Below are 15,491 nucleotides of genomic sequence, written 5' to 3' on the forward strand. Positions count from 1 at the left end.
CAGAGGATGATGGAGAGAGTGGCTGAATCTATCACAGTCATCACAGGGCTAGCACGAGGGAGATCCTTAGATCCTGAAGCTCTGTCTTAAATGCTCAAAATTGCACTAATCATGTGAACAGGGGGCATGATGGTGTTATCATTTAATTGATATTCCCAAACCCAAATGAGCAGCAAAAGTTTATCGTCAATCACTTATGGCTCTTCACGGCAACTGAGAATTGACGGTTTTACCATCTCATCCAGAAGTTTCATTAGAATTAATCAACACTGACAGCAGAGTGCATTGCTTTAATGCTAGATTTTATTACAGTGGGACTCAGTAGTCACATGTCAGCAACCTCCTAACACGAAGAGAGTGTGAGCAGGACGTCCTCCCTCACGGTTTCTTGACTACAGAAGTTGAACCTGAGGAAAGAAAACACAAAAGGGTGAGCTCCTTCTCACACAAGTGCAGATCTGGGCATGAGGGCAGCCATGTCCCCTCATCCACCTCCACACCCCTGCTCCAGCAGTCCGAGATGGACACAGTCAGGAGATTGAATCACCTCCCAACCTTACAGTGCAATTGTAAACTTCATCTATAGAAAAGCTGTCAGTCACCCCCAAAGAACAAGAAGTGTTCACTTCCCATATTATTCCAGACCACTGTTGACAGTGTGTAACGTAACTGTGGGAAGTGAAGCCATGATGTTAGGAACTGGGACAGCATGATGACTGGGATGCTTGGCTTTCAAGGAATTGTAATCAAACTACTTTCTAGAAAGGTTGCATGATTTTATATGCCATGCACAGTGTCTGAGAGTTAGGATTCCCCTTGTCTCCAAACATGCTTGGTATTTGCAGTCTTTTAAATTTAACTATTTAAATGCATGGTGGCATTTATTGTTGTTTGTGCTATTCCAATGAGAAACAGCACAACTTTTCCTGTCCACCTTTTGATTTTTATTTAAAATACATTTCAGACAAGCATAATTCAATTGGGTATTGATGTTTAAAACCCACTGTGATGGTCTGTGTCTCCTCATCTTGGTGTGTTTTGACTACTGTCATTTAATAGAATCACTGCTCCAGTCAGGTAAAGGGCTATCAATCATCTTTGTGAGCTTTTGTTGTTGTTTGTTGTTCTGCTTTCTGTTCTCTTTGCCTTCTCATGCTTACGTTGAGTTATTTTTTAATCTTCATTTTATAACGTTTTTGTTATTTGGTTTGTTATAGTTCTTTATTCTTACAGCACTTACTTTAGAATTGGTAACACACATGCCTAACTTATTCCATTAACCTAGCAAGTGAGGGTGTACCTATTCACATCTGGCACAGGACCTTCCAGCAGATACCTTTCTGATTCTTCTCTCCTACCCTTTATGATGTTATCATATGCTGTGCTTATTCATTTTCTATACCATCCCCCACACTCCATCGTCAAATGCTGCACACACACACACACACACACACACATATATATATATATAATGCCCTACCTCTCCATTATCATATGATATACTTTTGTATATACCCTCTTATCACCCCAATACTGTCATAAACACGTGCCATCGTCTCCTGACCTTTTCTGAACAAACTGAATGGATGTTGATAGCTATAATGATATCCGTATCTGTTATTCTAACATCCATACCAACTCAACTGAATGTTAATTCATTGATTACTTTCCTCATTATGGTTTGTATTGACCTACTGTTTGTATAACCTGGAATGTTTGCGTTAATGTCAGGTATTGGATTTTTATCTTATTATTGCTATATAATCTTACTTCTTATGTGTATTGTGGGATGTAATTATTCCAAGCCATTTCAAGTCTTGTTGAATCTTGCAAGAAACGGGACCTTACTAAGTACTCCACCCAGTATCAACAAAATGCCAGGCTTCTTCAGTCTGCCTGGTAGACTGGTCTAGTTCCACCCCTGAAGAGAAATGGGCTCCATTCTAGTTTTCTGAGTGGCTTGTTCCCTGGCCACGGCTGGTTTGTTCATCTATGTGAGGACACCAGACTGTGTCAAATGTCCAAGGGGACTCCCTAGAACTCTACCGTGTCTCTCTGTCGCCCTATCTTCTCTGGTAGACTGTGCCATCAAGTCTAGCTGCTCGAGACCTCAATTCTTCGCTTCTTCTCCTAAATGTTGAGAGCCCACACAACCCTGATTGCACCACAGCTTAGAAAGCCTCTCAGGGCTGTTGGCTGAGGTGATTTAAGGCACCTGACTTGGTTTTTTGTGTTTCAGGCTTCACTGTCTACTATTACTCAAAGTTTGGTATCTTGAAAACTGCTGTCTATGTGTTTTGTGTAACATTTTGGTCATTTCCTTTGCCACCCAAGGGACCTTGGACTGCACTTCTGGCAAAACCAGCCATCTTCATGTTTTCAGAAAGATAACCAAGCATTTGCCACTGGGAGAAACAGCACTCTGCACCAGAATGTGGGTACCACTCATGGTTGCTGGGACTGCCATGGATACCATCAGAGTTGTCTGTTCTCCCCTCTTGACTTTCCTTTGTGATCATCCTTAGCTCAGGACATGTCAATCTCAGTAAACATGGAGAACTGATCTCTGAACCTTAGGCTTCACCAGGAAGACCTGTGCCACAGGGCAGTGTATATCTGTCTTCTTCTTTGCTAAATCAGCAGTTCTAGACAATCTAAGGGGCAATTTGGTGAACCCTTGAAGTTTGGGAGGTAAGGCACACTCAAACCACATGCATAGTCTGAATGGTCTGCCGAAGGAAACATTCTCCCTCATCTAAGGATCTATCAGAGTGACATTCCCAACATTCGGCACTGTCTTCTAAAGACACACAAGGCCTTAGGAAGCAGAAGTGACAAGGACAAGCGTATCTCCTATGAGAGGTGTGAACTGTTTCAGTGTGAATAGACACCGTCAGGCCGTCTTATTTTGTTAATTCCCGTTACTCACACTTTGCCATCGCTTCTTTCCACCGTGATCTTCGATGCTCCCACTTTGGGTAGAGTTGGGTTGATCACGTTGTTGTACCAAATAAATTTAACCTTCTGCACGTCCCCGACATCCACGTTGGAGTCGAATTCACTGACATGCACAGTGCCTGGCTTCAGAGAGCCCCTGGGAAGTTAAGATGTCAACGAAACATCATGTGAACATGCATAAGTATGCCCCGAATAAATCATACAAATAAATATACACATGCATGCAAATATATGCATATGTTTTAAAACCAGTTCACATTCCATTTTAGTCTAAGCTACTTGATAAAACATTTATCATCTAAGTGTCTGATGCAAATTCACACATGTATTTTAACCTTGTTTTTCTACCAGTAACTCAGATTTATCTTAGTCATAGTTTCTTTAACATGGGCTCAAATGTGTCTTTGTCACAATTCTTATAGTCTAATAAATGATGCTATCATTATAAAAATCTCTTCTTTACCATTGTGTAGGAGGTAATTATTTATTCATTATAAGCCCAATGTCGGGCAACAAAATAAACATGAGTTGTTTCCTCAGAAAATATCAGAAAAAATTTAAAAATACAATTTGTAATTTATTAATATATAGGTCTACAAGACAGTTTTCTTTTCATTATATGTGACTATATGCTATATACATATAATAGAGAAAAGGCTATTAAGCATGTACGTGAGACATTCCTAGAATGCCGAAAGCTAAGAAGCACTGAGCGATGTTTTTACTCACTTGAAAATTTCGTACTGCTGAGAGTTTCCTCCGTTTCCAAATAGGGAAACTAGAATGTGTCCAGTGACCTTCTGTCCAGAGAGGGTGACAGACACCTGATACCGCCAACCTGCATGGGAGACGACATTTATACATGGTCAGCTTGGGAGAAGAGTAACTGATGGCGGATTAGCAGACACCCAACAGCGGCAGAATTTGAATAATGGATTGGATTGCTGGCAGTTCTGGTGAACTGTCACAGCTGTTTCCTCCGTGTTCGGGGTCAGGTGCTTGCAGATGGGAAGAGCACTTACAGAGCTGATGAATGAGGCATTTTTGTTTTGTTTTTGATTTCCAAGCCAGGAGTCTAAGAAGTTCATCTTGTTTAGATTCTGGGCTAGGGGTGTATCTCAGAGGTAGAGTGCTTTACTAGCATTTACCAGACTCTGCATTTTATACCCAGAATTATCTATACCTCCCCCAAAGGAAAAATGACCACTTAATTTATAAAATTAATTAAATAGAAACTTAATAAAAATAGAAACTTACGGGCAAAGTTACTCTTGTCACCGGTGTTCAGGTAAAATTTCTGATACAGTTCTTTTGTTCTCCCAGGGTATCTGTCAGCATAGTGGCCCATCTGTGGGCAAACTCCGCCTGGGCATGGGAAGCACTTGTCCTGAAAGACCAAGGAAATGAGGACTGGCAACACCCTGACTTTCAGTAGGGCATCATATTTCCCGACATGTTTTATAATTGAGTCAAGGCTAATGCTGTCTCTGATGGTAATGGTGGGGCTGTGAAAAGGTATGTGTGTGTCACAGTGGAAGTTGTGAGTGCCTCTCACTGTCCACAGACCAAGCCTTCGATTTCACTGCTATCTGAGCACACAAAAAATATAAACCCCACACCATAGGATAATTGGCATGTGTGTGTTTATGCTTCCCCATTGCCTCTGGAACTTTGTTTGTTCTAAGACATTCACCCTCCTGCTAGGTGATTAGAATTTAGTTTAGAAAGGTAGCGTAGGGAAGAACTAGAAGCCATAGTGTCTGCCAGGCACAACAGGATTATGTCAGAGGGTGACAGGCTCAAAACTCAGGCCCTTGTCCAGGTCCTTTGCTTTCCTTGGTATGCTCACATTTTCAGAACCCAAGTGTGGAATAAAATGACCCTGAGTCTCCCAGGGTGGAGATAAAATGACCCAATTGGTCTTTAAGACTTAGCCAGGCAGCTGGCATCTAAAGCAGACAGGTACTGGGAAATGCTCTCCTCAGTCAGGGGTTATGGTAAAAAAGAGAGAGCAAAAACACCAAAATTGGGAGGATGGCCCAATTCCCACTCTGGCGAGTGGGCTCCTCCACAGGAGGAATCATGGAGGACTTCTCAGTCAGAAGACTAGATGATGGGTCAGGAGGAGTCTCAGGTTTGGACACCAGCAAGCTGAGGAAAGATTAGCACAGCCGGGGAGAAATGCCCTAGGCATTTCCCAAGAAGAGTGCCAGACTTTATCTCCAAGTGTGTTCATCCCGAAGACAGGGATGTAGCCTGGATTCCGAAGGAACCAGGAGGCCATGCACCCAGGGACCACAGCGATTCCTCTGCCAATCACACACTTGGTTGGGCCATCAGTAGGATGATGGGCTCTCACCAGTCTGAATGGAAGTATAGGGTCCAAAGGCGGAGGAGCATAGTTGAACCAGGCCACTTTTGTTACAAGGAACCTAAACATGTCAGATCATTTGTTTACAGGAAGATAAAGCAAACCTCAAACTGGGGGTGGGGTGGGGTTTGTGCTCAACTTTTACTGTTTAGAAAACTTATATGTGAACAAAATATATTCCCTTCTTCCATATTTTGATTAGCATGTTTTTGTTGTTGTTGTTCTGGGCCGAGCACTTAACATGTGATTGATTGCTTTACCAGGAACATTGAGTCTGGCATCAGCACATTTCTCGATAAAGAAAATGTCTGAAGGAAATGAAATACTTTGCCCAACGTCATTCAGGCCCTTGTTCTTAATACCTAAGGCATCTCCCTCTAGCGTTTGTGACTTACATGGAACGTTGATTGCTTGAAATTTTCTATGTTACATGGCAGTGGTTTAAAATTTTTGATTAACAAGAAGAAAGCTATAGTGAAAAGTCAACTTTCCAAAACCTAAGTCAATAGAAATGTCATGTTCAAGATTCCATGGAAGACGTCAACCGGGATATAAACCGGGACCAAACTGCAGAGCGACTGATGAATGTACGATTGCCAAGGCATATCCATATTCCATAATTATAATTTAAAGTTCAGCCTTTAGATAAAATCTTCCATGCTCGTCAGCAGCCTCTAGACAGGACTTTCAGATAGCTACAAATTAGAGTTTTACGTGTTTGTTTAGGATTCCTCACCTCTCAAGTCTGAGACAGAGAAAAGTTAGAGAAATGCTAAGTAAGGCATTGTTCTAAATCCCTGGAATGCTCTTCTGCTACCGAAATGCATTCATATGAGTTAGCGTAACAAATACACAACTGTTAGCAGTTACTAGCAGTGAAGTCATCACAGGGGGGCCAGCGACAGAGCACAGGGTCACCTGTGAGCTTCACACAGGCACCACTGGGTCTCCAGTAATGAGGAGGACAAACTACATCTGATGAAATCCACAGGGAAGATGGGAGCCACTCACTGCAGCGAACACGGTGTAAGAGGTGCAGGAGAAGCCAGCGAAGCCGGTGGGGTTGACGATGCTGTCAGAGTAGTACTTGTAGCTTCTCAGGTGGTTGCAGGCAGCGAAGTTCCGTGTTCCTGTGGAGTCAGGCGTGACATCAGTGTCACACTTTACTTCTCTAAGTCACATTACACTGAGAACACGGAAGTCATAGTAAGCGATCTAGTCAGGGCAAGCTCATGGAGGTCACAACACAGAACAGTTTGTGAAGTCTATGTACAATGTGAGATAAGAAATTAAACACACTTTAGAATCATAATAGTTATGATGGAAAGGCAGCTTGAGAAGGGGGAATGTCTGGTTCATATAGACATAGAGATATGTAATAGTGTCCCTGAACTAGATCCTTCAGAACTGGATTGCTAGGTCTGGAGAGCAGCTAGCAAGTCTAACAATGAGAAACATGAACTTTCACAGTGGAAGTCTTTGTGCGCACAATGGTTTTACCTTCCCAGATTCCATCGATGTCAACAATTTGGGAAAGAATATTCTTCTGACATCCAGGCATCTCTACTCCTCCATTTGGGAAGAAATCGAGGTGACCCACAGTTTGGCTCATTCCAAATCCTGGAGATTTTTAAAAATAATGGAAGTTTCTATTACTGTATGACCAAGGAGCCCTGTCAAACATTCTAATGCCGAGATTAAGATCTTCCAGGAGACACACTGGATGAGCTCACCTAAGTTGGGAATCATGGGGGCAGCATCTGTGTGAATGGCATCCACAAACTGAGCATCACTGGGGTCCAGTCGGACTTCTTCAGGTGTATTCTGGAAGTGAGGTTCAGCTGGGTCCAACCCTGGAGCAAACAGGAGGGGTCACCAGTTACATCAGTTACTCAGTATACAAAGTCACCCCCTCCATCAAGTACCGGCTGCGATGGTGGGGTGCGCATGAGAGCACGGTGGGGTGTACATGAGAGAGGTGATGCATTCCCTGGCTGTACCAGGATTTGCCTCAGCTCATGAATGTTTAGCTCCGTCCAGAACCCTGATTATTAGCAACAGTTTCCATCAAATGGCTGACCCCAGGCGTCACTGAACTAATTTCTCCAGACTTAAGATTTCCATGGATTCTAATCTTCCAGGAAGGCAGAGACTTTCTGTGATTGAGTCCATGGTCTGGCACGGTACAGCACCTGGCAGAACAGGCTCTGTTAGCCAATTGTAAACTATGGGAAAGAATGTTCTGGAAGAACATTTTTTAAATAAATATCAATGAAGACCGTTCCTATTAATCCAAATGCTTAACATAGCTTAACATAGAACAAGAGAATTGTCAGGTCCGCAGAAAAAGTTGGAAGACAGAGCGGGAAACTGGTTGTTCCCTGAAGTAGCCATGTCTCAGGTCAGGACAGCAATAGCTTCCTTTTCCTTGTCAGGTTGCCTGAGCCTGTGGCCCACTGGCCTAATGCTGCCAGTCTGCAGCTGCAAACGGCATTTGGAATCTCTTTAGCAGGACCCCGAACTGGAAGCCAGACAGACCTGACCTGTCTCCTCCCACAGCAATGGGGCTGTAGTTGCCAAGGCTGAGGTTTGTTATCCACTAGTATTAAAGCAGAATTCAATTAATTATACACAAACTCTACAAATTTAAGTCTACTGTTACCTATGATATTCATTAAAGAAACTAATTTGGCGAAGATCTGGAAATTGGGGAAAGGCATAGTGTTTTTTTGTGTTCCTAATTCAAGTTTTAGTTATATATATTTAAATATTAAACAATGTGGTGATGGCCAAAGATTGAAAGTGAGGAAACAGCTTACCGGGTCACAGTGGACTGGGCTCTGAGTACTTGGCACTGTGGTCTGTGGTTCAGAAACTGTGAAGTTCAGAGCAGACCCACCAGTCACCCCCTGGGCCTCCCTGGGGTTTCCACAGAGAGGACATAAGGTCTAATCATCTGGCATTTGTTGTTGGACTAACCTGTGATTCTCCCCATGGCACCGAATGTCCTCTTTCCAGCTTCCCCAGCAATGTGGGAACCCAGGCTGTGGCCAATGAGGTGGACATTGCTAAGTGAGTATCCGAGTTCAGACTGTTGAAAGGGAAGCCTTATTAAAATGTTTTCAAGTAATAAAAAATGCCAGATGGCCTAAAAGGACCACCTAATCTTGGTTTCTAAGAAGACGCCACCCCTACTCCCAGAGAGCACCTCCACAGCCACTATGAAGAGATGGAAAAGACTTCCTCTAGGTCTACAATCCTAGCGTGTTCTCCTGCTGAGAGAAAGCCCCTGAAGGATTTGTGTGTCACAATCAGAGAGGGTGGTGCAAGAATTCAGACCAGAAATCCATGAGGCCATTGCCTGAGCACATAAGAGTTTGACATCTCTCTATGGCCTGCTCAGACTAGCTCGTCATCGTGCATCTGCTCAATAAAATAAAGGAAAACTGGGGAGACGACTCGGTTAGTGAAGCACAAGGTTCCAAATTAAGGTCCCCGACACCTCTGTAAAAATGGGTGTCTGTAACCCCAGTGCTAGGGAGACGGAGGCAGGCAGGTCCTCAGAACCCAATCCTTCTGGTGTCCATGTTCAGCGAGAGACTGCTTCAACAAAATAGAGCATGGCAATCCAGGAAGACCCTCCTTACACATATGCACAATCGTGTGTGCACACTCACAGACGCACATACACAGCCACACACACAAACAGGTAAAAGTAAAACAAAAACATTAAACATAAGTATGTGGCTGATCTCACCATATCAAATTGATAATGAAGGCCAAATTAAAACAACCCCTGACAGTTTGGTGCTGTAATTCATCACATGAGTTCAGCCCAGGGTCTGTGCCACGAACTAAACTAAAAATACTGACAGAATTCAAGTGATATCACCTACCTCCTTGCTTAAGTTCATTTCGTTAAAAATAAAAACTAGTTATTGAATTAAATAGGTTATTGATAAAGCCTGAATCAAGACGGGGAGAGCTCAACTCTAAACAAAGAGGGAGTATGATCTTGTTTAAATGTGTCCTCAATTATCATACCCACTGGTTTTGTTCTGGAAGGAGGATCCAGCGAGCAGTACCTAAGAGCTTTGACGTAACCCAGGATCAGTTACCTGAAGGAGGTTAGCCAAATATGCCACTTCTGCCCCTACCACCCGGACATTCTGGGTGGCCTGGGTATATGTGGTTCGGGAGCCGCCCTTCCAGTCCACACAGATGCAGTTCACGCTCTCCACCTTGAACATTTTCTGACGGGGAAGACACAAGTAGCAGTTAAACAATCCAGGTCCCTTATTCACTACAGAATAACACATTTGAAGAGCTGGTAAATTCTCATCTTGGCCTGCGTAATAGCTGTGGCATTAACCCCAAAGCTATGACCAGAACCCTAGTCTTTAGTGAGTATGGCGTCCTTCCCCAAGTCCAGCACTGGCTCCAGACCAGGCGTGGCCCCATGTGGGAATTGGATTCTTGAGGTTTCTACTGCAACAGATACATAGAAATTTGATATAGAGAAAAACATTGGACATTAAGGGTCTGTGCTTAATGGAATGTTACTGGAAAGCAACTTCTCTGGCTAACTCTGAAATATCTCTGCATTAGTTGCTAAGTAACTATGTCCTGGAGCCACTACACCTCTCTACCCCATACCCCTGATGTGGGATGGCCTTCTGTATATGTGCTGCTTTTATTGGTTAATGAATAAACTGCTTTGGCCTATGGCAGGGCAGAATAAAGCCAGGCAGGAAATCTGAACAGAGCTATAGAGAAAGAGTAGGTGGAGTCAAGGAGACACCAAGTAGCTGCTGAAGGAGAAATACCACCAGAACCTTATAGATAGGCCACAGCCATGTGGTGATACAAAGATTACTAGAAATGGGTTGATGTAAGAGCTAGCTAGGAATATGCCTAAGCTATTGGGCAAACAATGTTGTAATTAATATAGTTTCAGTGTGATTATTCAGGTCTGGGTGGCCAAGAAATGAATGAGCAGTTTCTGTTTATATATCCCAACTGTCCCAAATGCTTGTACCCACCACTACTTCCTCTACCCCCAGCTCCATGCTCAGGAATTCTCAGACTCCAGTGTGGTGGTGGCCACCTTAGTTGGGGCCAGTGTGCTGCTGGTTTCTAACATACTCCCTTAGGAAAGTGACATGGCTCACCTTGCACATGTCCGACAGCCAATTTTCCTCTCCCTGGTCGATGAAGCCATGGATAATAAAGCGGGTTTTTCTGTTTGTTTTGAAATTGGAGCTCCTGATGATTGCTGCATCCGCAGTGATTAGCTGTTTGGGATGGAAAAGTGTTCTGGGGTCAAGTTTCTTCTAGGAGCTTCTAGGATCATTTGTGTGTGGATGGAGATGGTAGGTAGGATTCTAGGAAGCCATTCACAGTCACCCCCAAGTTGCTCACTTGTAACTGTTTGGCTCAGGCACTATGTCTCCCACATTGCTTGTTGTTAAGATCTTTAATGGAAGTCTTTGTACATATGCCTGTTTATGTTTGCTTATAATCTACTCAGCTTTGGGAGGATGTGTACATATTCTAATATTCCTCCAGGTATGAAGGAGTTATTGCTCAATAAATCCAGTGTAAGCTGAAAACATTGTAAGTGGGTTTTGTTTTGGTTTTGGCAGGGTCTCATGCAGACCGAGTGACTTCAACTCACTAAGTAGCTGAGGATGGCCTTGAACTCCTGAGCCAGTTTCTACCTTTCAGGTGCTAGGATTAAAGTTGATGCCATACCCGATTGGAAAGCATTATACGTAGGAAATATATTGTGATTACCTAACCTAGTTTCTATCATTGCTTCACCCCATATAGAGCAGCCGGTCATTCACCTTCATGATGGGCACAAAACTGAAAGCCGTGGTTCCTTGTTGTTCCTTCCTGTGGCTACAGTTCAGCATATTGCTAGTCCAGAAGCTTCTATTGAAGACCTGGCACCTTCCAATCAAACCCTGTTAACTCGAATCATCTTAAGTGGATTCCTGTGTGTCTGTACTATACTAGGGAATCGTATTTAAAATACACAAATAAAATACAACATTCTTTATTAAAATATGTATCAGTATGCATAATACATAAGCACGCATAATTATTCCATCCTTGCATATGTAATATATTCTTTAGATTGTTTCACTGGGGATAGGACAGAAACAATAAGAATCAAATGGTCATTTATAAATTAAGTTTTTAAAGAGTACTTAATCTGACTGCTCTAAAAGTTGAAAAATACACAAACTCCACTGTTTGCTGTATTCTCGTTGGAAGGCTCGAATATTTGTGTTAGGTGTATAAAGCACAGGAAACTGAGTCTGGAGAACGATCGCATTCCTACCTGGAAGTTGTCTGGGTTCTCGTTGGTGTACAGGAGAAAGCGGGTGTTGATCTTTGATGGGCTCCAGGGCAGAGCTTGCAGGGGTCTCTCTGAAGTTCCTGACCACGGAGCACTGTCGCTGAAGCAGCCAAGTTTGTCATAGCAGACTTCGAGTCCTGAAATCACCCACAGGCGTTTTAAAGATGTTCCTTCAACTTTTCTAGTGTTCAATCAACCAATGTAAGCTGGACTGTATCTTATGGCAGAGTTTCCTCTGCTTTCTCAAACACCCCTCTTGCTCAGTCACCAAGCAGTTGGTGGCAACAGTGCCTCTGTGACAGACAGCTATTGCCTGCCCTTCTGCCTCTGAGACCACATCACCCTCCTCAGATTTCTGCTCAGTATCAGTTAGGAACTTATTTTAGCTATTTGACCCAGATGTAATCTTTGGCCTTTGATACCTAGATACGGGGTGGTCCTTTGTCCCGGGAACTGGTGATAGGCATGTTTGTGGAGGCTCTCAGCTCCGAGTGGCTTAGCTACCTTTTAGCTTTATTCTTTGTGTGAGGAATTTTAAGTTTTATGCAAGGGCCAAACTTTGTATCTTCACCTTGGCTGACCTGTGTTTGAGGATCATCCCGGGTTTTTGTGATGTAGAAGGGACTCACAAGCATAGGAAACATCAGTGATTTGACAGCTGTCGCACAAGCTGCTCCCTGCAGGAACAACTCAAGAGCTCAGGAGCAACATGAAGCCGAGGTTAATGGGAGCAAGAGTAACAGCGGCTGTGAGGGCTGTGTTTCTCTGAATTTTACTATGTGCCAGACGCTGAACACAATGATTTACCCTTACTGAAGCCATCATCCCACAAGAAAGATGTCACCACACCCATCTCAACCACACGTATGGTGAAGTTTGCAAGGTTTCAGGTTTGCTTTTGTTTTTTTCTTTCTTTCTTTCTTTCTTTCTTTCTTTCTTTCTTTTTTTTTTCTTTTTAGTGTTACAGAGTTGTAGGTGATGAACTTAGGTTCAGAAGCCTCCCTTGGCCTCAGAGGGGCCCGGTGCAAAAAATAAATATTTTAGTTAGACTGAAAGATCAGATTAACCATGCATTTATAGTGCAATGTCATGTATGATTTGTCTGCACTATTATTTGTTTGAAAACAAATTGAAATGAACATTGGGAATTTGTACCTCACATTACTCCAAGCTCTGGTTCTCTTAACCCCATGTTAAACTCAGTTTATTCCTAGTCTTCCTTAGTCCTGCATTTCCATTAACTAAATCCTCGTGCTCATCATGGCCTGAACCCAGCTGTCATGGTCATCGGGGAAGAACCGCACAGTGAGCCTCTCCTGTCTCCACACATCTTTGCTTACCAGCTACTGCTCCCAGGAGCACAGCGAACGTCCACAGCGGCAGCATCTGCACAGAAGTGAAAACATGGTTGAGTCTGGAGAACTCAGGTTTCAAAACATTGACATAATCACTTTCACTCGGACTTGTGGGGAAATGGGGGCAATCTAACGAATCAGTCTCAAACTCGTGTTCCTGACTCACCATGGCGGATCCGTCAGGTTCCACGGACAACAGGGGAAAGCTGAGATGTCCTCTTATAGGAGAGCCTTATCTTTCTAAGCAGTGTCATGGAAAAGCGGCAGGAGAAGGGAGAGGTTCCAAGGACATATTTCTAATTTTAATCACAGATAAGCCTGGGTTGGTAGAGTAGGTTGTGTTCCAAGGTGTTCGTGGGAAGATGAGAAAGTGCTTGATATGGAATGTTCTCGACCAGTGTGCTCATGGACCGCCCAGAACCACTGTTTCTGCACCGCTCCTGTGAACAGCCTCCTTGTTCTTCTCCCCCTTGTTTGCTCAGCATTCTCTGTAGATCTATGGACGTGGGAACTCTTTCATGTTTGACAACATCTGTTTTGAGGACCAGCTCTGTTGGCCACATAGCTCGTGCAGCCTCTGAGTGACCCTGACACACCTTGAACACAGTCAAATAGAAAAAAAGCCTTCAAGAGTGTATAGCTAAAATCAAAGTGGGGGCTGCTTTATGTCATGAGTTCACACTGCTGACCTGGGGGAAATTAACAGAAGGGCACATATGGTGTGCACACCTGTGATTCCAGCACAGGGGATACTGATTTAAGAGGATTGTAAGTTTCAGGCTAGCCTCTCTCTCTCTCACACACACACACACACACACACACACTCACACACACTACTGTGTGTACCCTATTTCAGAACAGAACCAAGGGCAGCTCAGGAGATAAAGAAGCTGCGTGCAAACTTGACCTGAATCCCCAGAAGCCTCACAGGAGAAAGACAGAACCAGCTACCAAATCTGTTCTCTAACTTCCACATGTACAGGTCTCCCTCAATAACAGTAGTAGTAAAATTAAAAAGAGCAGGAAAAAAGAAGAAGAAAATGAGGAGGAGGGAGATGTGTGAGGAGTCTTTACTGTAAGATGAAATTATGAATAAAATAGAAAATAAAATTCAACTTGCACAAATACAGTCTGCAAAATTGTTCTGAAAGCACCATGTTCTGTGACAGACAACTGGTGTGGATTAGTGAGGCAGATTTTCTAGTTATGGGAGGACAGATAATTTTTAACAACAGTATCTTTTATTTATTTTTGACAATTTCATACATGTGTTCAGTGTATTTTGATCCTATCCACCCCATTCCTAACAACCCCAGACTCCAGACACCCCTCACCAACACATCCACTCCCACCTTTATGCTCTCTCTCTCTCTCTCTTTGTCTGTCTTTCTCTGTAGCCCACTGAATCTAGTTAGTGCCGTCAGCTACAGTGTTGCCTGATGTTGTTGGCTTGTTCATGTGCTGGTCTTGTGTGGGTAATGATAGCTACAGTGAGGTCATGAGTGGGATGCTCATGTCACATCCAGAGGATGCCTCTCCTCTCCATCCTCTGGCTCTTACATTCCTTCTGCCCACTCTTCTGAGATGTTTCCTGAGTCTTACAGTGGTTGACATAAATGTCTCATATAGGGAAGGCCACTCAGCGATCACTTATTCTCAACACTTTAATCAGCTGAGAGCCTCCGCGTTGCTGACCATGGCAGAAGGAGTCTTCTCCGGCCAAGGATGAACCAAGTACTAATCTACATGTATAAACATCGATATGTCGAAGGTAGGTTGACAACAGGTCTGTTTAGCAAAGCATCCACTCCTGGGGCCAATGACCTCCCTAGCCATAGACTTTCCAGGTCTGCATGCCCAAATTTCTTTCTGTGACCTCACATCCAATCTCAAAGCAGTTGGCTTTGGGCCACTATTGCCCCAGTGGACACATCTGGACTGGCAGGTTGGTATTCTAGCATGTAGACTTTGCTGCTGCAGAGATCCACGATACCTTTGCTCTCCCAGCACCTATGTAGCAACTTCCTTCACTATGAAAACTAAGCAGTAGGAAGTTTTCTACTTGATGATGTCCTGCAACCAAAGTGTGTTGTGTCTTCAGCAATCGGGTCTTACCGCTTAGCTATGGTAAACAACCACGAGTAGAGACAATAGCCTGTGTTCTCTAACCAATCCCTCACATGAAGGTAATCCATGCCCGACACTGAGATTATCATTTACTAAGTCATCTTCAGGGAGAAGCATGGCAGAAGTCTTAAAGTCGCAGCTTGAGAGAGTTTGAGGAGGCTGACTTGTAAGTGGTAGAAGCTCTGGCAGAAGGCAGTGGGGGGAGGGGCAGTGGGGAGAGGAGGCAGTGGGAGAGACGTCTGTAATTAAACAACTGAAGAGAATGATCTCTAAACGGACGAAGGACTTGGGGTGCCTGCTCCCCACTAGTGCG

At 43.6% G+C, this 15,491-nt stretch overlaps 1 protein-coding gene across 1 annotated transcript; it reads right to left on the bottom strand.

Moving 5' to 3' along the window:
* Window positions 1-313: 313 nt before the first annotated feature.
* On the bottom strand, window positions 314-13,226 carry LOC121454462 (pancreatic triacylglycerol lipase). The gene is made up of 13 exons (XM_041661827.1): window positions 13,218-13,226; window positions 13,037-13,082; window positions 11,679-11,833; window positions 10,501-10,623; window positions 9,448-9,582; window positions 8,309-8,420; window positions 7,063-7,182; window positions 6,830-6,949; window positions 6,341-6,459; window positions 4,216-4,345; window positions 3,688-3,796; window positions 2,930-3,094; window positions 314-407 (listed from the first exon to the last, which is right to left on the bottom strand). Exons 1-13 carry the CDS (start codon window positions 13,218-13,220, stop codon window positions 344-346), a joined length of 1,401 nt encoding a protein of 466 aa, XP_041517761.1. The 5' UTR covers window positions 13,221-13,226; the 3' UTR covers window positions 314-343.
* Window positions 13,227-15,491: the final 2,265 nt, after the last annotated feature.

Source organism: Microtus oregoni, unplaced genomic scaffold (assembly GCF_018167655.1).
Source record: "Microtus oregoni isolate MIOR12 unplaced genomic scaffold, Mior012 000012F_ref0000307, whole genome shotgun sequence".
In the NCBI taxonomy this organism is placed as follows: Eukaryota; Metazoa; Chordata; class Mammalia; order Rodentia; family Cricetidae; genus Microtus; species Microtus oregoni.

Coding starts and splice junctions, on each gene's coding strand:
- LOC121454462 (XM_041661827.1), bottom strand. Junction 3,797..4,215: donor TGACAAGAGTAACTTTGCCC/GTAAGTTTCTAT, acceptor TCTCCCATGCAG/GTTGGCGGTATCAGGTGTCT. Junction 408..2,929: donor GAAAGAAGCGATGGCAAAGT/GTGAGTAACGGG, acceptor TTCTTTCCTCAG/GTTCAACTTCTGTAGTCAAG.